The sequence below is a fragment of the Microplitis mediator genome, chromosome 6, assembly GCF_029852145.1.
Source record: "Microplitis mediator isolate UGA2020A chromosome 6, iyMicMedi2.1, whole genome shotgun sequence".
Taxonomy (NCBI): Eukaryota; Metazoa; Arthropoda; class Insecta; order Hymenoptera; family Braconidae; genus Microplitis; species Microplitis mediator.
Genome location: NC_079974.1, coordinates 13850489 through 13875163, shown reverse-complemented (window position 1 = coordinate 13875163; position 24675 = coordinate 13850489). Strand labels below are relative to the sequence as shown.

At 28.1% G+C, this 24675-nt stretch overlaps 3 protein-coding genes and 1 long non-coding RNA gene across 9 annotated transcripts; 2 read left to right on the top strand and 2 right to left on the bottom strand.

The window, feature by feature from the left end:
* The first annotated feature begins 610 nt into the window (after window positions 1-610).
* Window positions 611-10659, top strand: LOC130670139 (cyclin-dependent kinase 4). Of its 3 annotated transcripts, XM_057473354.1 has the most exons (5): window positions 611-888; window positions 5894-6087; window positions 8747-9648; window positions 9723-9883; window positions 9956-10659. In XM_057473354.1, exons 2-5 carry the CDS (start codon window positions 6069-6071, stop codon window positions 10173-10175), a joined length of 1302 nt encoding a protein of 433 aa, XP_057329337.1. In that variant the 5' UTR covers window positions 611-888; window positions 5894-6068; the 3' UTR covers window positions 10176-10659. The 3 variants fall into 3 exon arrangements, with proteins under 3 accessions (XP_057329337.1, XP_057329338.1, XP_057329336.1); XM_057473355.1 differs by lacking the exon at window positions 5894-6087 and having other exon boundaries at window positions 624-888; XM_057473353.1 differs by lacking the exons at window positions 611-888; window positions 5894-6087 and adding an exon at window positions 8155-8504.
* On the top strand, window positions 614-15286 carry LOC130670141 (dihydrofolate reductase). Of its 3 annotated transcripts, none has more exons than XM_057473359.1 (7): window positions 614-888; window positions 14105-14239; window positions 14355-14470; window positions 14541-14696; window positions 14768-14891; window positions 14965-15074; window positions 15152-15286. In XM_057473359.1, the coding sequence occupies exons 2-7, from the start codon at window positions 14231-14233 to the stop codon at window positions 15225-15227; spliced, it is 591 nt and encodes a 196-aa protein (XP_057329342.1). In that variant the 5' UTR covers window positions 614-888; window positions 14105-14230; the 3' UTR covers window positions 15228-15286. The 3 variants fall into 3 exon arrangements, with proteins under 3 accessions (XP_057329342.1, XP_057329343.1, XP_057329344.1); XM_057473360.1 differs by having other exon boundaries at window positions 750-888; window positions 14321-14470; XM_057473361.1 differs by lacking the exons at window positions 614-888; window positions 14105-14239 and having other exon boundaries at window positions 14349-14470; window positions 14525-14696.
* LOC130670147 (uncharacterized) lies at window positions 2721-7726 on the bottom strand. Of its 2 annotated transcripts, none has more exons than XR_008990320.1 (3): window positions 7226-7726; window positions 2994-3173; window positions 2721-2894 (listed from the first exon to the last, which is right to left on the bottom strand). It is a non-coding gene; the product is annotated as an uncharacterized LOC130670147 (long non-coding RNA). The 2 variants fall into 2 exon arrangements; XR_008990319.1 differs by having other exon boundaries at window positions 3031-3173.
* On the bottom strand, window positions 15271-15948 carry LOC130670142 (adenosine 5'-monophosphoramidase HINT1). Its single transcript, XM_057473362.1, has 2 exons — window positions 15751-15948; window positions 15271-15615 (listed from the first exon to the last, which is right to left on the bottom strand). The coding sequence occupies exons 1-2, from the start codon at window positions 15946-15948 to the stop codon at window positions 15346-15348; spliced, it is 468 nt and encodes a 155-aa protein (XP_057329345.1). The 3' UTR covers window positions 15271-15345.
* Window positions 15949-24675: the final 8727 nt, after the last annotated feature.

Genomic DNA, 24675 nt, shown 5'->3' with positions numbered 1-24675 from the left:
AAAAAATGCAATATTGCTACAAAAAAATAATGTATCTTGCTCCAAAATAAATATCTCTTACTTTAAGAAATATAAACTCTTGGAACGAGTGAAAATTTTTTGATTTAAGCGTAAAAATATGTTGATGTAAGAAATAAAATTTTGATTCAAGATAAAAATTTGAAGATAATTGTTTACTTGGGGCAAGTAAATTTTTATTTACCGAATCGATCAAAAAAAATTTCTTGAATCAAGAATATTTTCCTTGATTCAAGTTAACTGTTTTTTCTATGTATGTATGTATATATATATATATATATTTTTTTATTTTTTTTTTTTCAGAATGTTGTTTGCTATATAGGTACATAAATAATAATAAATTTCACGGATTAATAACAAATATTTACAAAAAACAATGTTTTTTGTCGGCTGTAGAAAAGAAAAAAATGGTATGAATTACCTTTTGATTAAGAAACAAAATTAAAAAATGAAGAAATAAGGGCCCCTGTAAGAAGTGCCACCGCTCCTGAAGAATCTCCCGCTTGCTTCATTCCAAAGCACGGTCTCGTATGCATCATCGTCGTTGTGGAAGGTGGACGCATTCCATTCATGCTTCAATACATACAGCGAACAACGCAGTGTGAGAGCATCATTCAGCCGGCGAGGACGTTAAGACTGAAAATTTTCTAAGGGGCCTGATAGTGGCTGGTTTATCAAAATACTTTCTTTGGAGATTATTAAAATTCCGTAATTATTGAACAATTAATTATCTTTTGTGGAGCGTCTATTTATTTTATAAATATTTATATTTTTTTTTCTTATATTGCGTTTTATATTTATTTGTTGGAGTTGTGTCCTAAAAACGCGACAACGTTAATGTTGTAGGAATTATCGACAATCTTTATAATGGTAAGTGACTTAAATTTAGTTAAAAAAATATTATAAAAGGTAGAGAGCGTTATAACTTTATCAAATACAGTACAGAGACTGCGGAAAGTTAGTAGTATAAGATAACTTTGTAGATGGAAATGAATAGTTAAACGTTTCATGTAAAGTCGTCATATCAGGCGGATGACGAATCGTGGCGTCAAGGGACGACGCAACATTTGAGCTAACGATTCTACGACCACGTGGGCCACGTAAGTGAGCGTGGCATAAGATCATGTAGTTCTGAGACAATTTTTTTCTTTTAATGTTTTTCATGTTGAGGATATACGAGCACTGAAGCTTCAAAAAGAATAAGGCTTGATTTTTTTTTTTCATATGTAGTTGAAATGAATATAAATCCATTATAAAAAATCACCGGGGTCTTTAATTAATTATTTTATGTTAAAGTTTGAATTTTAATGCATTGCTCTTATGGAGAAACCCGTGAGCGTCGACATATTTTAATAATTTCCACTTGGAATAAAAAAAGACGAATAAAAAAAAACTACGTAATAGTAAATCCTACCAAAACAGATTCTCTGTATAAAATCGCGCCAAGTATACACGTTTAAAATTTTTTAAAAGTAAAAAAAAAATTATTTTGTACAAAAAAAAAAAGTCAAATCGAAAAAATACCAAGTGTCTAATATAATTCAAAATCATGGAAAACATTTTTTATAAAATTTCAAAAAAAATTGAAGAACAAATTTTTAATGTACTTGGTGTGCGTTACTAAATTTATTCAAGCAAAATTAATTTCTAATAAAATCAAAAGATGTTCTTTATTGTTTTATTTTGTAAGCACACCAAAGAAATTGAAATTTTGTTATTCAATTTTTTTTTAATTTTATGAAAATGTTTTCCATGGTTTTGAATTATATTAGGTACTTGGTATTTTTTCGATTTGACTTCTTTTTTCTTTTTTTTTGTAAAAAATAATTTTTTTTTTCTTTCAAAAAAATTTAAACGTGTAGTTAGCGCAATTTTTTATGTTATTTTTTCTGTAATGTTATTATATTTTTCAATTTTTGGTATTATATGACGGATAATTAATTGTTGGTCAACAATAATGTATTAGTTAGAGATAACTATACGTATTTTTGATACGAGTACTTAAAAAAAAAAGTAATTCTTGGGTCAAGAAGAAAATCGTTTCCAAAAATAAATTCTTAAATTAAAATATCCTATTTTCTTGTTGGAAAAAATTTTCTCTTGGTAAAAATTTTCTCTTGGTAACAATTTTTTTTTTTTTTAATTAAAATATATAAGGCTCTCCAATAAAGAAATTCAATCTTGATTTAAAAATATAAATTTTTGCTTTAAATGTTTTTAGTTTCTCCGAATAAGAAAACAACTTAGTTGGCTCAAGAAAATTTAGCTCTTGGTTTCAGAAAATACCAACTCATTCTAAAAGCATCGTTCTCTCGAATGTAATCGATATCGATTCATTTCGATACATCGAGTTTTTAAATGGAGTCACATTTAACTTACTCCAAGTAAAAATTAATTTACTTGAAGATTTGATAACATTTAGTTTAAAATAAATGTAGACTTTAACTTAAAACGATCAATTTTAGATAGAAAAAAATAAAAAACTCATTTCTAAACTAAATTATACATTAATCGAAAATAAAAAATAATTTGATTTTAAAATGTAATAAATCAGTTCAATCCCTGATTAAAAAAAATGATTTCACACGTTAAATGTCCATAAGAAACAGGATTAGAAATGATTTGAAGGATTAAAAAGTATTTAAAATGATTAAAAAACAAATTATTTTAAATACTTTTTAATCATTTTTTTTAATCAGGGATTTTAAATTAATTGTTTTTATTAAAAATTCAATTCTCAGAATATATACAATTAATCATCGAAATATATTTTGATTCTTGATTAAAATAAAAATTTTTTTTTGTTTACAAAAATAAATGAAAGGTTATGTTATTTATCCTAGCTTCATTAACACTATCAACTGCATGATACCACACTAAAAAGGAAACAATTTTATATGAATTTAGGATCAGAAGTCAAAACAAACTTGACTATCTAATATGATTAAAAACAGCAAAAATAATAATTAACTTACTTTTTTTTTGCGATTGGAACGACACCATTTAACTTACCCTTATTAAGAAAAATGATTTAGCCCATGCTAAGTGTATATCTATTAGGGTGCTTCATTTTAGAGCAACATTTTTTTTTATTAAGTCCCACCTGAAAATCTTGTAGTCAGTGGAAAAACAAAAATTTTGAGCTGCATGACACACTGAAAAAAAGGAAATCTTGAAACAAGAAATAAAATGTCTTCGAAATTTTTTTCTTGAACCAAGCGAAATTTCTTACTTTATTGAAGTAAAAAAATTATTTGGATCAAGAAATCATTTCCTTCGCGGAAGACATAATTTTCTTAGTCTAAAACAGAAATTCTTTGAACCAAGAAAAAACTTTCTTGGTCCCAAAAATTTTTTTTTTGGTTCGAGAAGATTTTTTTTTCAATTCAACAAATTTTTTTTTTGGCTGAAAATTGTTACGTTTTTAAGTCAAGAAAAAATATCTTGAGCTGAAACGAAAAAGTTTTTGAACCATGAAAAATAATGTTTTAAACCAAGAACAAACTTTCTTGGCCCAAGAAAGTTTGTTCTTGGTTTAAAGCATTATTTTCTCGGGCCAAGAAAGTTTGTTTTTAACTCGAGAGATTTGTTTCTTGTCTAAAGACTGTTACCTTATCGAGTCAAGAAACAATGTCTTGAGCTGAAAAAAAAAGTTTTTGTACTAAGAAAAAAATTTTTTAAACCAAGAAGAAACTTTCTTGGGCCAAGAATTTTTTTATTTGTCGCAAACAAAAAAAAAATTTTCAGCCAAGAAATTAATTTCTTCAATTAAGCAAATAAATCTATCGAGCTAAAAAATTTTATTTTTTTTTGTTTCATTTTTTCAATGAACAATTTTTTTTTTTTGTTTAAATATTACAAACAATGCTGTGAAGCAAATAAATACTGTATCAGAAGCATTTATAAGGGATGGGCAAGTTTCGCAACAAGTTAAATATTTAAACAAATTGAGAAAAAACAATTATCGCTTAACCGAGGAATCGAACCCAGATCGATTCGGCGTCACGCGAGAGCTTTACCAACTAAGCCATCCCAGCCTTCGCTAGGCTACGTTTACTTTGCCCACATATACTGAACCCCAACACCAACAGGTGAAATTGTTCTTTCATTTTTGCGTTAGTTATTCAGTAAATGTAAGGAAAAGAAAAAAAAATAAATCTCCAAATACGAGATAAAACAAGGATATTTTTACGTTTTACTCGGAGTTTTTTTTTTCCTTTTTTATTTTAAGCCTGATATCTCAGCAGCAAATTCTCGTACAAAGAAACAAAAAAGGCAAATTGTAGCTGAATAAATTTCCTAAACGAGCCAGTAATTGATTTTTCGGAAAAAAATTTTCTCGACAGCGTAGACCCAAAAACCAAAACCAAAAAATTTAGAAAAATTTTGTCTTGAGCTATTTCTTATGATTCCGCAAAAACCGTAGCTCAAAAAATTATTTTGCTGGAAGATCTTCAAACTAGAGATTTTAAGCTTCAATTTGCTTTTTTATTTTTTTCGAATACGATCATTTTTCACGAAAATATAGCCTTCCAAAAATCACTAAAAAATTTATAAAATTTTCTTGTTCCTTTAATTTTTTAGATAAGTGTAGAATTATATATAATTATTTAAAATTATATATAATTTTTTTCATTTGGGCGCTTAAATTACATCGTACTACACGATTTTTACATGCTATTCCCACCGGAGCTTCGATGAAAGAAAGAGTACACCAAAACTACACTTATTTTACTCGGTGGCGGTTTTAGTGGGAATTTCAATTTTACGCTTAAATTACACTATGTTAAACGGTTTTTTTCAGTGCACGAACTCCTTTAACGTGAAAATAACTATTTTACATACTTATTACCCCAAAATTATAAAATTTTAAAAATACGCTAGAAAATGCAGACAAAACGTCGTAAAAACTCCGAGGAAACACAGTAGAAACCTCTTGTCATCATGGCAGACAAAACACCGCTTTTTAACGAAAAACACCGTCGAAACTCCGTTGATACATCGATTTTTTAGCGAGTTTGTACCGTAGCGCTTGAACCACTAGAATATACAGTGGAAACTCAATGGTAATAGAATGTAAAATGAGTGTCAGTAGATTATTGTGAAAAAAGGGTAAACTAAGAGTGAAATTTTCACAAACCCACCGTGTGATACACGTGAAATTTCGGTGTATTTTCAGTGTAATTCGGATTACACTAAGTTAACACTGAAACCCACGGTGGAAACGGATCCGCCAGGGTTGAAATGAATTGAAATTTTTGAATCTTTCCGAATCCTTCTCAATACCTAAATAATCCGACATTTCGGATCAAGTGTGGGATTGAAAAAGATTGAAATGAATTGACATTTTTGAATCTTTCCGAATCCTTCTCAATACCTAAATAATCCGATGATGAAATGATGAAAGATTGAATTCTTTTCAATACTTTCGAATTCCACTTTGGAATTGGAAAGTATTCAAACGATCGAAATTTCAATTCCATTCAATACTTTCCAAAACCGCCGAGGGATTGAAAAGAATTGACATAATTTTCAATTCACTTTTTTAATCAGGGAAACGCTGTATAAGCCGCCATTTTAGATATATAAACGCTAGAGAGTGATGCGAACAGTATAACCTGATATTATTTTGTCTTTAAAATACTGTGGTATCATTTATAATATTATTTATAACTATTGATCAACAATACTCAACAGCTCATATAAGGTAAATTTTTACTTTTAATCATGGAAAATTTTTGACAGCGAAAACGAAAACCGCTTGATTTGCTTGGACCACGACAACTAAAACGACGTACGCAACATTTATTTATTTAATAATTTTTATTGATAGATATTTAATAATTTTTGAATGACTATCATTCAAATATTACAGAAAGACATGATACGGAAAGCTGGTGGTCGCAATGTACAAAAAGCCATTCGTTTCGCATTGGAATCATTCATTTCTGATGAGTTGGCTAAACAAGTGACATGGTCCGGATTACACAGTGAGATTAAAATCTCAGCATGTTTCTTCTCATGCTTTGGGTTACTCAATCTCAAAATTAATGAACTCAAAATATAAAAGTAAGCTTATCAGATAAAAATAAAACTATAAGTTAGTGTCACAAGTGTCAGTCACGAAAAACTAGTCTTGATATTAAGCTTACAATTATTGTTCCCGATGAAAAAAGATTTTATACAATTATATGTAGACTATATACAATTATATGTAGACTATATATAATTATATATAGACTATATATGATTATATATAGACTATATATAATTGGATAGAAAAAATGGCCCGATCCAATTGTATACAATTCTATATAATTATATCCAATTCTATATATTGAAATTATATAAAATTGTATATAATTATATAGAATTGTATATAATTTGTATAAAATTGTATATAATTATATAGACTTGTATACATTTTGTATAGAATTGTATACAATTTTTATACAGTTGTATACAATTGAATCGGGCCATTTTTTGTATATAATTTTATATAAAATCTTTTTTCATCGGGTTATTAATATAAAACCTATGAGTTTGTAACTAGACCTAATTAAAGCAAAAAATAATTTAATAATTTTACAATTATAGTACAAAAAAATAACGCCTGATATAGAATAAGCCATTTTGTGTTGTAAAAAATTTTTAATAAATTTAAGCATTCCGATTATAAAAAATTGTATATTTGTCACAATAAACTGCGAGTGATTACAATTTACAAATAAATATAACACACAATTTTAAAAATGTTCAATCATGAAATAAATATTTGTTTGTTATTGTTTAGTTGATTCAATATATTAAACAAAAATATATATTTCATTTCATGATCGAATACTTTTAGAAATTATGTTTGTTTATTTGTAAATTTTCAAATTTCCCGCAGTTTATACTACCTCTAACCTCTAATGATCCTTAAAATTTTTAACATTAAATCAACTAAAATAAGACAAATTTGTTAAATCAAAGCCAACTTTTTCCATCAATTTGTTGCCAATGAAAAGTTAACAATTTGTTATTATGTTTTTGGTAACATAAAACACATTGTGATTTGTTAACAAAAAGTTGAAAAATGTCAATATTAAGTTATGAAAATATCAATTATAGTTAACAATTTGTCACCAAAAAGTTATCTTTTTGAGACAGAAAAAGTTAACATTTTGCTGGACATTAGTAGTGATATTTGTTGAAAAAAATTTACCTTTTTACGTCACAAAATAAATGTTAACATTTTTTTTGTTAACTTTTTCGATAGAAAAAAGTTAACGTTGGTCCACTTGTATATATACTCAAAGTCAGTTTATCAATCCGAGATTTTAGTAATACGTGATTAACTTTGTATTGCTCGTACATTTATTTATAAATATATAGGTTTATTAACACTATTTGAATCGCAGGTTAAGAATCTCGGATTGAAAAACTGATCTTCAACCTTAGTAAAAATGAAACAGCCGCCTTCGTTTTAAACTGAGCGCGAGCTAGCGAAAAGTCAGGGAGTTGCTGAAAATTTTCGAAAAATCTACCTTCCATTCTCGCTGCCAGATAGCATTTTTTCTAATTTAATTAATTTTATAAAAGCTTAAAACGGTAAAATTTTTTTAAATTATGAAAAAAAAATAGATAAATAAAAAAATTGAATAACGTTTTTTTCAAAACTCCTTAAATTGAATTTAAGCTATTGCAAAACTATATTCAAGCACCTTCGCGTGCACCCGAAAAATTATACAGATCTGAATGGCGGATATAATGTTGATATTTATTAAAGAAATTACGCTGCTCAAATAAGTATTTATAATTACTGTAAGTAATTTTTTTAATAATCTACGCGTTTGTAAAATTACTTGTACGAAGCCCTTTTTTCGATAAATATTAAAACTTTTTTTTAATTACTTATATAAAATAAAATTTGATATTAACAGGTCGAGGTCAATGAAAATATTATTTTTTAATCTCGGTTTTAGATTTTTCTAGCATTAACTAATGATTTAAAAAAAATTTTAATTTTTTCGTTCATTTAAAAATTAATTTTTTTTGCACTTTATTATTACTTTAAATAATTTTAATTAAATTTTTAAGTTTTTCAGCTCTAGTACTTTTTTAGTGCGTCTGCCAGCCACCAGGTAACGCCACATTCTTTGGAAAAAAGTGCGGGCACCCTTGGAGAATGGCCTTAAACATAAAATTTGTTTACAGATCTTAACTTATTAGATTCGAATTCTGAAAAATTATTTTCTCGGCTACTAGAAAACTTTTATTATGTTGAAGTCATTTTTGTTCTCGCAAGTTCATATTCAGGTGGTTTGAACATCGAAACAAAACGATGTGTGTCGGAAGCAGTGCTGCCAGATCGTGGGATATTTTTACCCCTTCCCGTGGTGAAATAACGTGGAGTGTAATGGCAGGAGGCATAAAAATATCCCACGATCTGGCCGCAATGGTCGGAAGGAATATTCAGAGGCATCGGTCAAATAAGACAGCAGGTGCTAAAGCAGATGTTTTTCCTTCTTATTATTTCTATTTATATCGCTATAATCTGATGAACAAAACACTTTAAGTCCTTACTCAAATTTCTAGGTTCATTTAATCTTATAGATTATTATTATTATTATTAATAATATAATAATATAAAATAATTATTAATATTAATACTAAAACCGTTATTAAGTACCAGTTTCTAAACCAGTTATTATTTACCATTTCATTCGTCATAACTATTTTCTAGACACAAAGCCGGGAGATGTTGTGATGGCCGATAGACGTCGGCTTCCGAGCTCGGAGCCACCTAAAACTACATTATTCCCATCTTCACCACCACCAAAAAAATCAAAATTATCTGAAACTAATGAAGCTATTGGATTAGAGATAGAAGAAGAGGCTGAAATAAGTCTTGAAACAAGCGAAATATTATCTAGGAGTAGTTCTTTAGAACAAGTTGAAAACCAGAAAGAAAATCTGGAGGTTGATAATCCAACTGCTGGTCCTTCAAAGAGCAAAAGAGACTCACAAGATATAGAGAACTCTACAAAATTTCTTGGGCGGCAAATAATGGGAAAGAAAACTGATAGTTCGTTGGTTGGTGAGCATGCTCATTATCAAGAACTATCTCTAATTGGTGATGGAGCTTATGGAACGGTTTACAAAGCCAAAGATTTGTCTAGTGGCCAAGTTGTCGCATTAAAAAAAGTTCGAGTTCCTTTAACAGAAGATGGGCTTCCTACATCAACTTTAAGAGAAATTGCAGGATTAAAACAATTAGAAAGATTCGAGCATCCAAATATTGTAAGACTCTTAGATGTTTGTCAAGGAAATTATCTTCAGCTTCCGAGCAGTGCCAAGCAAACTGAAATAATAAATCGTGGTTTAACTTTATGGTTAGTTTTTGAACATGTCGATCAAGATTTGGCTTCTTTTATTTCGGTATGTCCACCTGGGGGATTATCATCACAATTAATTAAGCAAATGTCCAAAGAGATCCTTTTAGGTGTTGATTTCTTACACAGTCATCGCATTATTCATCGAGATTTAAAGCCGCAAAACCTCTTAGTTACTCGAGACGGTAAAATAAAAATAGCAGACTTTGGTTTAGCAAAAACGTACGACTTTGAAATGAGATTAACATCTGTAGTAAGTATTATTTACTAAATAAATTACGAACTATCATGGGCCAATGAAAATTTATCAATTGTATTTTTTTGAAGGTTGTAACACTTTGGTATCGTGCACCAGAAGTACTTTTAGGATGTCCTTATGCAACTCCTGTTGATATTTGGTCTGTTGGTTGCATTCTTGCTGAGTTGAATAGACTTGCACCGATGTTTCCTGGCACCAGTGAAGGCGATGAGTTAGATAGAATTTTTCAGTAAGTTCATTAAAGTAATTTTTATGTAAATATATATATTTATTTATTCATGAAAGTTATTTTAATTTTCAGAGTACTTGGTACTCCAAGTCAAGAAGAATGGCCAAAAAATGTATCCCTTAGTTGGACAGCATTTCCACAAAGATATCCAATGCCGTTAAAAAACATTATACCTCAAATAAATAGTGATGGTTTAGATTTAATCGCTAGTATGTTGACATTTAATCCTCATGTACGTTTAACAGCAGCTCAAGCTCTTCAACACAGGTATTTTGCTGATTCTTCATCTTAAAAAGTATTCTGTTCTTGTCAGTTTTTTTTTTTTATTTAATCTAAAAATGTAGTTAAGTTGCTAAGAATCATTACGCTGTAACTAATTTTTTAAATATCTATAATTGTAAAAAACAAAATAATTTAAGTCGTATTATACAAGTTCACTGTGTAAAGATATAAGTATATAAGTGAAGCCGATCGATTGGTTTTATATGTATTAATTATTTATATCAATGTACATCATGATTGATGGCTATTCAATGTATTATTTTAAGTTAAATTTACGTACTATTATAAGTAATCTTTAATATTAATTTTTATTGTGTACAAGGTACAATTTCGTAAGACTGGGATCATATTGATCTGCACTAATTATCAAAAGTAGCAAAGCTGATGTTAAAACCAGGTTTCATATTAATATTTTTTATATCAAATTCATATCAGTACTAGTATTTAAGTGGAAATCATAGTGCCTTAATAATAAGTCATAAATTAATTTTTTATATACTTATTAAATTGATGTATCATACGCGTCTTTATTTATATTTAGTTTATGTATTATCATTATTTATAACAAAATCATCAAAGTAATTCTGTACTAAAATTGTTTCACTCTGAACTACAATATACAAAATCATTGTTATTCAAGATTGAGTATTTATTATAGTCATAATTCTATTTATAACAAAATTTGGATAAATTTTGCATGCAAATGAAAATCATTTATAATTATGAGACTAGTAATCAATCAATTGAATATGTTTTTTTTTTTTTTTCTTATTAAAGATTGTAATATTGAGTGTGTGTAATTAATTAATGTAACGGGACCTAAGGTAACGAGGCCGTTTCTTCGCCCTTTTGGGCATACACGCGCTGCGTAACATCCCCAAATCCCCATCTTCCACCCAGACGACACTTGGTCGAAAAATATAATCAAGTTACGACTAAGACGGAAATTAACCGGAGGTATAATCAAACATCCTAATTGCGCGTGGTATCTAATCACAGTCACCACGAGTCCAACCTCTTTTATGCCAAACATTACTACCATCCCAAGAAATGAAGAGACTCTGGCCGCAGGGGGCTTGGAAAGTGACCCTCCGTGGTACCAGACTCCTAGCGCTGGTTAACATGGTTGCGTAGGATTAGTGGCGGGGTGTAACTTCTCCACATACCCTATGTAAAGGGATTCCTCCACTTGTTACCTTTTGGGTTCCCAACAAGCAATTATCCGCTTGTTCATTCCCTGAGAGATTTTCTACTTTCCGAGCTGTGAAGCACTCTGATCATTCGAGCCAAATCAAAGCTAGAGAACAGCTCGGGAATTGAGTGTGTATAAATCTAAGTATGTAGTTAGATCATAAGTTATTATAATTAAAAATAATTTTTTTTTTTTTTTTCATTTTTTCCTTGGCTATTTTAATTTGCCGCCATTTTTGTGTTTATTTTATTGCGCATATGTACCCAAGTGGCCGAACGTTAACTTCTTTGTATCGAAAAAGGTCAACAAAAAAAATTTTATCACTTATTATGCGAAGTAAAAAGGCAGATTTTTTCAAAAAATATCACTACTAATGTCCAATCAAAAGTTAACTTTTTTAGGTTTTAAAAAGAAAACTTTATGGTACCAATATGTAAACTTTTTAATAACATTTTGGTAACTTTTTCGTTACACTTTGTGACGTTTTGTTGACAATCAGCGATTAGTTTTTTGATACTAAAAAGGTAATAAACTGACAGCTTTGTTTACGTTGACATATCGGATTCAGAATGTTTTCTCTATGTTAACTAATTAAATATTTAAAATGTTGACTTAACGCCAGCAAAGTTTTGAAGATTTTTGAGAGATTGTCGATGGAATAAATAGTGGTGATTTTAAAAGTACATAAATAAACAAAAACAAAGTGCTTTGCATATTTTATTGTAAACTGGAAAAATTACTTCTTTGGTTTAATTTATTTTATAAGTTAAACAAGGAAAAATGATATCTCATTTTACAATAAAACATGGAATGCAGGAATGCACCAGTATTTATTTCATTTATCTACTAATTCTTAATTGTCCACTATTGATTTATGCAAATAAATATATATAGGGCATTCCATATCAAAAGATATCTAACGCATATCGCTTTTTCAAAAGTCTTTGGCTATTGCTAAAAAATGGACCAAATCGCAATTCCTTTGATTTTCGAATGCAGTTTTGGAAAAAAAAAAATTTATAAAATGATTTGTAGGTATCTTCTATTTTTTTCACTTTTTGAAGTTGCGATGTAAAGGCAAAAAGTGTAAAAAGCCGTACATGCGGCTATACACTGGAACAAATATAAAAAAAAATATATAATTATATATAATTATACGTAATTATATATGACCCCATACATAATTAGATCTGATCATACCTGGCTGTTATGACCCCATATATAATCATATACAAGTGTCTATATATGATCAGGTCTAATCATATATGAGTCTATATATAATTAGATATAATCAGACCTGGCTGTTATAACTCCATATATAAGTCTATATATGATCATATCTGATCATATATGAGTCTATATGTAATTAGATATAATTATACCTGGCTGTTATAACCCTATATATGATCATATATAAGTCTATACATAATTAGATCTGATCAGACATGATTGATACAAATCCATATATAATTAGATATAGGCCTATCTATAATTAGATCTGATCAGACATGACTGATATAAACCTATATGTAGTTATATATGTCTATGTGTGATTAAATCTGATCAGACTTCATTGATATGAAACCATAAATATTTAAATATAATCCAAATAAATATTAAATATATATATTTATATATATATATATATATATATATACATATATATATATATATATATTAAATAATATCGCAATTTTTTAATATCAATCTTATTAAATTTTTATTCTGTCAACTATCAATCAAACTTAAATCCCCAATACTTAAAAAATATTCAAAGGTTCCGGCAGCAATTTAAAAGTATAAATCGAAATCGATTGATATACGAATATTTATAAGTTGATAGATAAATAGATTTGATTATATGTATCTGATGAATTCTATTGTATTTTATGTACAAAACCAAATTTATCATTAGGTGCATTATTTACGTAGGATGTATCAATTTGATTATTTGAGTTAAGTAATGCCATAAACGTTTCACAACTGTAAGTGTATCACACACTAGAGGATCAGACTACAAACCATCGATTACCAAAGTTAAGCAGCATCGGCGTGGGACAGTAATTAGACGGGTGACCTCGTAGTAAAATAGTAGTCAACGGATAATAATTTTTTTTTTTATTATTTAATTTTAACCGACATTTATATTGATAAAGACAATAAATCCTAATTAAATTACTCAATTAATAATTTACAGATATTCTAAATGAGATTCTAAAAATTACTATATTCGTTCATGCATGATCATATATGAACATATCTGTTCATATATAAACAGATCAAGTTATGTATGATCAGACCTGGCCAATTTTTGGATCTGATCATATATAGACAATTATGCATGATCATATATGATTAGACAAAATATTTTTTCATCGGGATATTTTATAATAAAACTCAGTCTTTAGATAAAAGTTGTTTCATAATTTATATTTATCCTAATCCATAATTCCATTATTTGAATAAATAGTAATCATAACAATAATCATACACATCTGAATAATCATCATCATCAATAAATTTATTCATTGTTTTCAAATGCAAAATTGGTCCCGCGTGACATCGAACTGCCTACTGTCCAGGAGGTGGCGTCAGCTCTGACTCTAATAACCTCCCAACATATAACATGTATTAATCTGGGGATTTTTGTTTTTTTTTGTAGCCATATTTTATGATAAATAATTATAATTATATAGTCCTTTTCCATATAGTCATTTTATTATTTGTTTTTTTTTTTTTTTTTACAGATTACGTTTTTCGACCCTTGATTGATGACTTGTTTCTGAATAGACTTTTAAAAATTCAAAAGTTATTTTTACTATGCTTTTCGTAATATATAATATACATAGAGATTAATATCGGTGACAGTACACATGTCCAAGGTTAGTGTTGCTTATAAAATTATAGATTTTTGCTTATTGTTATTGCATTAATTATTTTGTCTTTAATTATTTGAATACAAGTGCTTATTTTTATTTAAAATTGTCAACGTTATAGACTTGCATTAAAAAATATTTATTAAATAAAATGCAATTGAAATTAAATTTAATCGCTGCTGCATGTGGTGATAACCTCGGGATTGGAATGAATGGACGTTTACCATGGAAACTTAAGTATTAAATAATTTTTACTTGAATAAATTGGATAACATTAAATTCGTTTAATAGTAAACTTTTTTTTTAGAAGCGAAATGGCATATTTTACAGAAATGACAACTAAAACTAAAGAAAGTAATAAAAAAAATGTTGTCATAATGGGACGAGTAACGTGGGAATGTATACCAAAAAAGTTTAGACCACTGCAAAATCGAGTAAATGTTGTATTATCACGTCAAAAATTGTGAGTATTAATAAAAATAGTAAATAGTTATCAGTATTAATAATGATGTCAAATGACTTATCAAAATTCAGAGATCTTCGAAATGAAGCGATTGCGTGTGAAAGTTTATCACAAGTATTGGATACAATTGCTCAACCAAATCTCATTGAAATTGTTGAAAATATTTGGGTGATTGGTGGTAATGCTGTTTACAAAGTAATTATAATTATAATTTCAATACTCTTGTTATTTTATCGTGATTCACTTACTTATTGTAATTATAATGCAGTCAGCCATGGAGCATCCTAATTGTTCTCGTATATATTTAACTTACATTCAAAAAAATTTTGAGTGTGATACGTTTTTTCCGCCCATACCGAACAACTTTATTGAAATTGAGTAAGTCACAAAAGATTTCATTCAACTAATTGAAGTTTACACGATAATAATCAAGTTTTAAAAAATATTTAATTTAGTGATCCTAATGTTCCAAAAGGTGTTCAAGAAGAGAATGGAGTTCAGTTTAACTACAAAGTTTATGAGAGAATATAAATAAATAGAACATTGTATTTTATAAATAATGATGCAGAGCTAATATGTTTTGTTATCTTTGTATTATATTCTTGTAATAAAAAAAAAATAACTTTTTTTATATTAATATACATAATAATTATCCAGGTGGCCATTGCATTTGTCTTCCTCCGAGAACATGTAAATGCAAATGGTAGACTGATTGAGCTCCATTTTGACCATCATTCACAACTAAACGAAACCCTGCGTCAAGCCCTTCTTGTTTCGCAACTTTGCGAGCAACATTCATGAGGTGCCCTAACAAAGGTTCATCCTCGTCAGTAACTTTTGACAATTGAGTTATCGGTTTACGAGGAATCACAAGAAAATGAGATGGTGCTTGTGCATTGATATCATGAAAAGCCACACACTGAAAAATTAGTTTGTTATGATAATTAAATCAAATACGATTTATGAAATTTTTTAGGTTAAGTTTTGTAAATTAAATGTTTGAAGATAATTAATAACTATGATATTAATTAAGATTCAATCAACAATTGTCTACCTGATTGTCTTCATATATGAATTTACAAGGAATTTCTTTGCGTAAAATTTTACCGAAAATTGTATCTTCACTAGGAGCCGCAGATTGTGCTTTTTCCACTTCAGACGCCATTTTTCTTACTATCAAAAAATTATTAGGTAAATTAATAAAACGATGCATAATGTAATTTAAATTTGGAACAGTATTCAAGAGTTTCATCGTAACGTGATTTTCATACAACGATTATATAAATTAGATGAAATTATTTAATCTCTTGATTTGACAATGTTAAAAAATAAATTATATCCCAAGTGGCCAGGCTTACTTTTTGTTAGCTTTTAGTTGACCGTTCCAAGTTTACTTTCTGCTATTCCTAAATGTTAAAAAAAAATAATTAATAATGGAGTTTTCAAAAAGCCAACTTTTGAAGTTATCTTAACGTTACCCAGAAAATTTTAACAATACGTAATATCAAAATTGATAGCAAATCGTTATCATAAAATGATGACTATTTGAGGATTAAAAAGAGTAACCATTTTTATGCTGACAATTTGTTATCCAAAAGTGTTGACTAAATGTCAACTCCCTGATAGCCACACCGTGCTCAGCAAGTTATGCAGTGAAACATTTTCAGCTAACTTAACGACGAGTTTCTGGCAAGCCTCGGCTGGATAATACTTGTGTGCAAGTTGATGCAAATCAACTGTCGTCATCTGAAAATACTTCACAATTTTCCAAGTCAAATTAACAATAAATTTGCCGGAAAATTGACGAAAAATTTTTTTTAGTTAACTTTTGAAGTGAATTTGCATTCTAATTTGGGTAGTAAATTTACGTCAAATTGTATATAAATTGTCGTCAAAAACGGAAAAGTCCGAATTTGACGGACATTTGACGAAAAATTCAAGGAAACTTTTGTAAGTTAACTTTTGCCAAAGCAAACTGTGTTATTATAGTTATTATATTATATTATATTTTTATATTATTTTTAATTATATGTAAAGTCAACATCATGTTTTCATACCGTACTTGGTTATAAGCCTACTTTTTACTTCTCTATACATAATACTCTACCAACATACAAGTCTCTTCAATAGATTTCTATGCGAATATATCAGTATTAAATATATGTATTTATTTCACAGCATAATTCAATGCAAAATTATCTCTATGTAATCTTATATTCTATTCAAGATAAATATATGCGAAAATAATTCATTTCCAAAATATCTCTATGTTATATATCTCTATGAAAATCAAGTTTCTACAAAATTTACTATATTATGATACAATCAGGTGTTAACATATTTATAATGTAGAATTTCTCCATATAATAACTATACAACTCTCCTCAATATTTCTCTATTCTGAATATCTCTACACGGAGAAAAAAATATTGCTCCTCGAACGATCTAAAGTATAGTAACTCGTAGATCGTTACCACAACAATACGTATGCTTATGGTAACAATACCGTATCGTTCCAGTAACTACAATCAGCTGCAGGTATTCATACCGTACCCGGTTACAAGCGTGTCTTGCAGATCTCTACCATTATCACTCTACCAACATACAACTCTCTTAAATAGATTTCTATGCGAAAATATCAATACTAAATATATTTATGTTGCAAAATAATTCTATGTAAAATTATCTCTATGTAAACTTATTCTATTAAGTATAAATATATGCGAAAATAATTCATGTCCAAAATATCTCTATATTATATATCTCTATGAAAATTAAGTCTCTACAAAATTTACTATAATATGACAGAATTATGTGTTAACATATTTATATTATGGAATTTCTCCATAACTATACAACTCTCCTTAATATTTCTCTATTCTGCATATCTCTATGACACAAAAATTCTATGAAAAAATTTTTCTATTTAAAAATTTTTCTATGTTGACAAAAGTCAGTTTCATAACATCTCTCAGCAAAAAAAAAACTAAGTTTTACGAATGATTTTGTGTCTTACCACCAGCAATCGCGTGGCGCTACCATAAAATTCCAACAACAATACAATAATAATGATAATGATTTAAGTAATTATAATTTTTTCTTTTTAAATGTCATTAAATTTGAAATTATAATAAAATATTGACAAACTCAGGATTCAAATGAAATTATAATAAAATACTGACAAAGTCAGGATTCAAATTTAATGACATTTAAAAAGAAAAAATTATAATTACTTAAATCATTATCATTATTATTGTATTGTTGTTGGAATTTTATGGTAGCGCCACGCGATTGCTGGTGGTAAGACACAAAATCATTCGTAAAACTTAGTTTTTTTTTTGCTGAGAGATCTTATGAAACTGACTTTTGTCAACATAGAAAAATTTTTAAATAGAAAAATTTTTTCATAGAATTTTTGTGTCATAGAGATATGCAGAATAGAGAAATATTAAGGAGAGTTGTATAGTTATGGAGAAATTCCATAATATAAATATGTTAACACATAATTCTGTCATATTATAGTAAATTTTGTAGAGACTTAATTTTCATAGAGATATATAATATAGAGATATTTTGGACATGAATTATTTTCGCATATATTTATACTTAATAGAATAAGTTTACATAGAGATAATTTTACATAGAATTATTTTGCAACATAAATATATTTAGTATTGATATTTTCGCATAAAAATCTATTTAAGAGAGTTGTATGTTGGTAGAGTGATAATGGTAGAGATCTGCAAGACACGCTTGTAACCGGGTACGGTATGAATACCTGCAGCTGATTGTATCTATTAGATAGCTGTGAGCCCTATACGACTTTCCGTAGTCGTCACCTCACACGGCACCGTCTAACCTAACTAAACATCCATTTTCGCGCCAACTTTTGAATATTGTATAATTGTTGCTAGCAGACGTTTAATAAAAAAAATAGTGTAAAAAATAATTTTGATGTTGAAATATGGACCCACGGGTAATTAATAAATTAACAGAGTAGAATCTCCATAACTATGTTGATACATTTATTGATAAGTGTTTTTTTATGCTTTTTGTAATCAAATATACATTCATAACCAAAAATCTAAATATTATATATAGTCGATGTTTTATAATTTAAATGTGATACGTAAATAGAAGAAAAATAATCAATAAACAAATGAGATCTGAATTAATATTAAATTTAAAATTAAATTACTAATAAATAAATTGGGAAAATTAAAAGATATATTTATATTTATATTTAAAATTTATTTAGACTATAACTAACTAATAAATCAGTTTTATGAATTATTTTATTTAATCAAAGTTATTTGCTTATCATTTATTTATGAATGATAAAGGTTTTTAAATATCTCATATAATTTGCAACGCGCGTGACGTCAGATAGGGCTCAGAACGATACCGTATAGGTCTCAGAGCTATCCACCGTATTGTTGTCAGAACGATACAGTAAATCGTTGCAGTAACAATCTAGTAGATAACTATAGCGTATTGTTACTGTAACTATACAGTATACTTCTGAGAACAATATTTTTTTCTCCGTGTATAATGATGTTTCACGATAAATGATAATGTCAATCGTATCAATTAATTAAATATAGAATAATTATAAAAGAATACACCTCTGATAGTCTAGAATATTTAACTGAAAGATTGTATCCAAATACAGAAAAATAGAACATAAATAATATAAGTAATAAGTAAAGTCATAGAATGGGTAAAGTAAAGAACGTAAATATGTAAGTTTATGTCTCGAATTAGTATTAGTAAAAAGTATAAGTATATTTGGTAAAGAACATGGATATATATATATATATATGTATATTGTATGAGCCTGAGTGTGAACATGAGAGTAGTGGGGAGAAGTTGGAGAGTAGAGGTCAGAGATCTCTCTGCCGTCTGATGTAACTTCACTTCTCTCCGAGAACTATTGACGAGCACAACTGTTATTACTGATCAAATCTTATCTACACTTTATAATAAAACTCAGTCTTCAGATAAAAGTTATTTTATCAATTACATCTATCCTTATCCATAATTTCATTATTTCATTAAATAATAATCATAATCATCATCATCATCACAGTCAACAATAAATTTATCACTGTTTTCAAATTCAAAATTGGTCCCGCGTGACAACGAACTGCCCACTGTCCAGGAGGTGGCGTCTGCTCCGATCCTAGTAACCTCCCAGGACATAACATTAGAATAGGCAGGGTCAGTGGTCAGTGTCACTTGAGTTCGGGCTCCTTGTCTCTATTCTCCATGGCCGCACCTAACAAAATCCTTGTAATGTCCTCAGTGGCCTCAGGTGCCTCCACCTATTAATTAATTAGTGAACTTGAGATCCATAAATAGGCACGCATTTAAATTTCATTTGAAATTATATATTAATATCTTACAACACTTATTGCGTCTTATCAATATTTAGTCAATAATTTATAATAACAAATCGTCGTGGCACATACTTATTAAATTATATATTTTTATTACAAGAAACTTTAAATAAATAGATAAACAAATCTTTATTTTGTATTCAGAGAAATATAAATACCGTTTGAGTGGTTTTGGAACGTTTTCTGTCACTCAATACTTAAAACCTAAACAAAACACACGCATAAAAATCATGAATAGGCCCTTGTTCTAAAGTTAACAGTAAATATGGTTATAAACAAATGCATACTCTATAAACAAATAAGAAAAAGATATATTTAATAAATAAATGTTACTTATAAATGAAAACCATATCACAAGAACTCAACTATTATTGTTAATATATATACATATTGAATAAAGAGTGACTCGTAGAATAAATAAGTTAATAGAAATTGTAATAAACCATTTTTAGTACAGGTGATAATAAAGTATGAAAAACATATTTTCATACGAAACTTAGTATAAATAATAAGTTATATTATATTTTATAAATTATTTAATAGTTAAAATCTTTTAAAATTTTTCAATTATTGTTTAAAACTCTAATAAATTATTTAATAGGTAAAATCTTTTAAAATTTTTAAAACATTGTTTAAAACTCTAATAAATTATTTAATTCAGACGAGGACGCTATTTAACATGTGGACAACGATTATTTGCCATTTTCCTTTTTTTTTAAAGAAAATATGTTTTTTTATCTATAATGAAGCATGTTTGTAATTCTCATTGATAATTTATTAAAAAAATTTAAAAAATTTCTGTTCTGAACTGAAATCGTTCTTCGTTCCTTTTTTTTCAACTTAAATTTAAGGAAGTTTGTAATCCCCTGATCAAATCCCCTAAAACAATGTTTCCCCTAGATTTCCCACCAAGCCGTCTAAAATCCACTAAATTTAGGGGAAAATCCCCCAACCTGGCAACACTGATTCAGACGGCAGAAAGGCTTGCAGGCACACCGTCAAAAGTAAAAATTTCAGAAGTATACCAACTTCAGAAACTCACAGTTAGGAATGTAAAAAATAAAGATGGTTCATAATTCAGAATGACAAATTATCACCTTGTCAAAAACATCGAATCTCTAATCTTTATATCAACACATACTCAGAATTTACAATATTCATTCTTTCGTAATAAAGAATTAACAATATTTAGAATGACAATATTTCAGAAATCCAATACTTCCGAAATTTCGAACTACGAACGCCAATTCTTCAGAATTACATTTTATACGAATGACCATTTTAGTAAAATTTTCTAAGCTTTGCTGACAGTCGGTTTTACAGACTTTCCCTATGAATTTACCATTATCATGTGAGTGCTTTGGCGGATTGATTGGGTTTAAAAAATTTGTATGACTCGTTATGTAATAATTATATATGAATTTTACGAGTTTAATTTGTATGAAACGATTATATTGAATGTACTGAATTAAGATAGAAGTGCTATTTATGGCCAGTGTTTTATTTTTAGACCTTTAATATTTCATTTTAATTAATGGAGAAGTATAAAAAAAAAAAAATTCATTCTAATACAGTAAAAAAAATCGGTCTGTCAGTTGGCCCTGCGGGCCAGCCCTCAACCATCAAAATCGGTTCATCCGTTCAAGAGTTATGAATATTTACATACATACATACGTACGTACGTACGTACGTGCACACATACATACACTCGGACATCATCGTGAAATTAGTCAGAATAGCTTCTTAGGACCTCGAAACGTCGACATCTGATGGAAATTCAATTTTCGTAAATCGGACCGAAACCAATAACTTCCCGAGTTTTTGAAAATTTACAATTTTCTTAGCGGGAAGTTAAAAATTCCCTTTAAATGAATTAAAAAAAATTCATCATATCATTACGTACTTTGCGTATTATTTTATTAAAATTTTTGAAGTAACCAAAACTGGTACTAAAGTGGCCAAAAATGGTACTTCTATCCTATATGAATTATAAAATAAAATTCAAATAAGATATTAAAAATAATACACGGATCAATGTCCAATAGAATGAATCAATTATTCTTGAATTATAATTATTATTTAAAATATTGGACCTAATAAAACATAAACATATATGTTAATTATAAATTTATAAATAAAAAATGCATCTGGATTTGATTTAGGCTGTATTTTTATTCATCACACAAGCATTAATAATAATTAAGTTACAATAATAATAATCCGAAAATTCCCATAGAATCCAATCACATGCGACAAAAACGGCATTGAAACCAATACAGTCTATAGGATTCTATGCGGTTTTTGTCGCAGTTACGTGGATTCTACAAGAATTTTTGGACAGGGTATATACTGATATACATCAAGATTAGTTTCGATTAAAATTTAGTTTAGTTAAATTGATAATATTTAAAATCTATAAACTATTTTTAAACAGATGAGATTATATTGTTTATTAGTATGTGTTAAAAAAATTATGTCACTAATTTTACGATTTTATGTTGAAGCTTAAATAATTATAACTCAACTATTCTTTCTAAACATGAATAAGTCAATATTCACTAATTCTGAGTGCCAACCGAACCACTTTTTGAAATTAGTGGTTCGGTTTGCACTTGGCATTAGTAAATCTTCACTTATTTTCACTTATTCATGTTTAGAGAGTTATTAGAACTTAATTATTACTGGCCAAAAATAGCACTTCTATCTTAATTCAGTACATTCAATATAATCGTTTCATACAAATTAAACTCGTAAAATTCATATATAATTATTACATAACGAGTCATACAAATTTTTTAAACCCAATCAATCCGCCAAAGCACTCACATGATAATGGTAAATTCATAGGGAAAGTCTGTAAAACCGACTGTCAGCAAAGCTTAGAAAATTTTACTAAAATGGTCATTCGTATAAAATGTAATTCTGAAGAATTGGCGTTCGTAGTTCGAAGTTTCGGAAGTATTGGATTTCTGAAATATTGTCATTCTAAATATTGTTAATTCTTTATTACGAAAGAATGAATATTGTAAATTCTGAGTATGTGTTGATATAAAGATTAGAGATTCGATGTTTTTGACAAGGTGATAATTTGTCATTCTGAATTATGAACCATCTTTATTTTTTACATTCCTAACTGTGAGTTTCTGAAGTTGGTATACTTCTGAAATTTTGACTTTTGACGGTGTGCCTGCAAGCCGGCAGAAAGATCTCTGACTCTCCACTCTTCGGCTTGCAGGCACACCGTCAAAAGTAAAAATTTCAAAAGTATACCAACTTCAGAAACTCACAGCTAGGAATGTAAACAATAAAGATGGTTCATAATTCAGAATGACAAATTATCACCTTGTCAAAAACATCGAATCTCTAATCTTTATATCAACACATACTCAGAATTTACAATATTCATTCTTTCGTAATAAAGAATTAACAATATTTAGAATGACAATATTTCGGAAATCCAATACTTCCGAAATTTCAAACTACGAACGCCAATTCTTCAGAATTACATTTTATACGAATGACCATTTTAGTAAAATTTTCTAAGCTTTGCTGACAGTCGGTATTACAGACTTTCCCTATGAATTTACCATTATCATGTGAGTGCTTTGGCGGATTGATTGGGTTTAAAAAATTTGTATGACTCGTTATGTAATAATTATATATGAATTTTACGAGTTTAATTTGTATGAAACGATTATATTGAATGTACTGAATTAAGATAGAAGTGCTATTTGTGGCCAGTAATAATTAAGTTCTAATAACTCTCTAAACATGAATAAGTGAAAATAAGTGAAGATTTACTAATGCCAAGTGCAAACCGAACCGCTAATTTCAAAAAGTGGTTCGGTTGGCACTCAGAATTAGTGAATATTGACTTATTCATGTTTAGAAAGAATAGTTGAGTTATAATTATTTAAGCTTCAACATAAAATCGTAAAATTAGTGACATAATTTTTTTAACACATACTAATAAACAATATAATCTCATCTGTTTAAAAATAGTTTTTAGATTTTAAATATTATCAATTTAACTAAACTAAATTTTAATCGAAACTAATCTTGATGTATATCAGTATATACCCTGTCCAAAAATTCTTGTAGAATCCACGTAACTGCGACAAAAACCGCATAGAATCCTATAGACTGTATTGGTTTCAATGTCGTTTTTTTCGCATGTGATTGGATTCTATGGGAATTTTCGGATTATTATTACTGTAACTTAATTATTATTAATGCTTGTGTGATGAATAAAAATACAGCCTAAATCAAATCCAGATGCATTTTTTATTTATAAATTTATAATTAACATATATGTTTATGTTTTATTAGGTCCAATATTTTAAATAATAATTATAATTCAAGAATAATTGATTCATTCTATTGGACATTGATCCGTGTATTATTTTCAATATCTTATTTGAATTTTATTTTATAATTCATATAGGATAGAAGTACCATTTTTGACCACTTTAGTACCAGTTTTGGTTACTTCAAAAATTTTAATAAAATAATACGCAAAGTACGTAATGATATGATGAATTTTTTTTAATTCATTTAAAGGGAATTTTTAACTTCCCGCT

What these genes read in the sequence shown, in the direction of transcription:
- LOC130670142 (XM_057473362.1), bottom strand. Translation starts at nt 15,948, where the DNA reads ATGAAACTCTTGAATACTGTTCCAAATTTAAATTACATTATGCATCGT. An exon ending in TCATATATGAAGACAATCAG is followed by an intron (nt 15,616 to 15,750) that starts GTAGACAATTGT and finishes CTAATTTTTCAG; the next exon opens with TGTGTGGCTTTTCATGATAT.
- LOC130670139 (XM_057473353.1), top strand. Translation starts at nt 8,345, where the DNA reads ATGTGTGTCGGAAGCAGTGCTGCCAGATCGTGGGATATTTTTACCCCT. An exon ending in TCGGTCAAATAAGACAGCAG is followed by an intron (nt 8,505 to 8,746) that starts GTGCTAAAGCAG and finishes ACTATTTTCTAG; the next exon opens with ACACAAAGCCGGGAGATGTT. An exon ending in GAGTTAGATAGAATTTTTCA is followed by an intron (nt 9,884 to 9,955) that starts GTAAGTTCATTA and finishes TTTAATTTTCAG; the next exon opens with AGTACTTGGTACTCCAAGTC.
- LOC130670141 (XM_057473359.1), top strand. An exon ending in CGTTTACCATGGAAACTTAA is followed by an intron (nt 14,471 to 14,540) that starts GTATTAAATAAT and finishes CTTTTTTTTTAG; the next exon opens with AAGCGAAATGGCATATTTTA. An exon ending in AACAACTTTATTGAAATTGA is followed by an intron (nt 15,075 to 15,151) that starts GTAAGTCACAAA and finishes TATTTAATTTAG; the next exon opens with TGATCCTAATGTTCCAAAAG.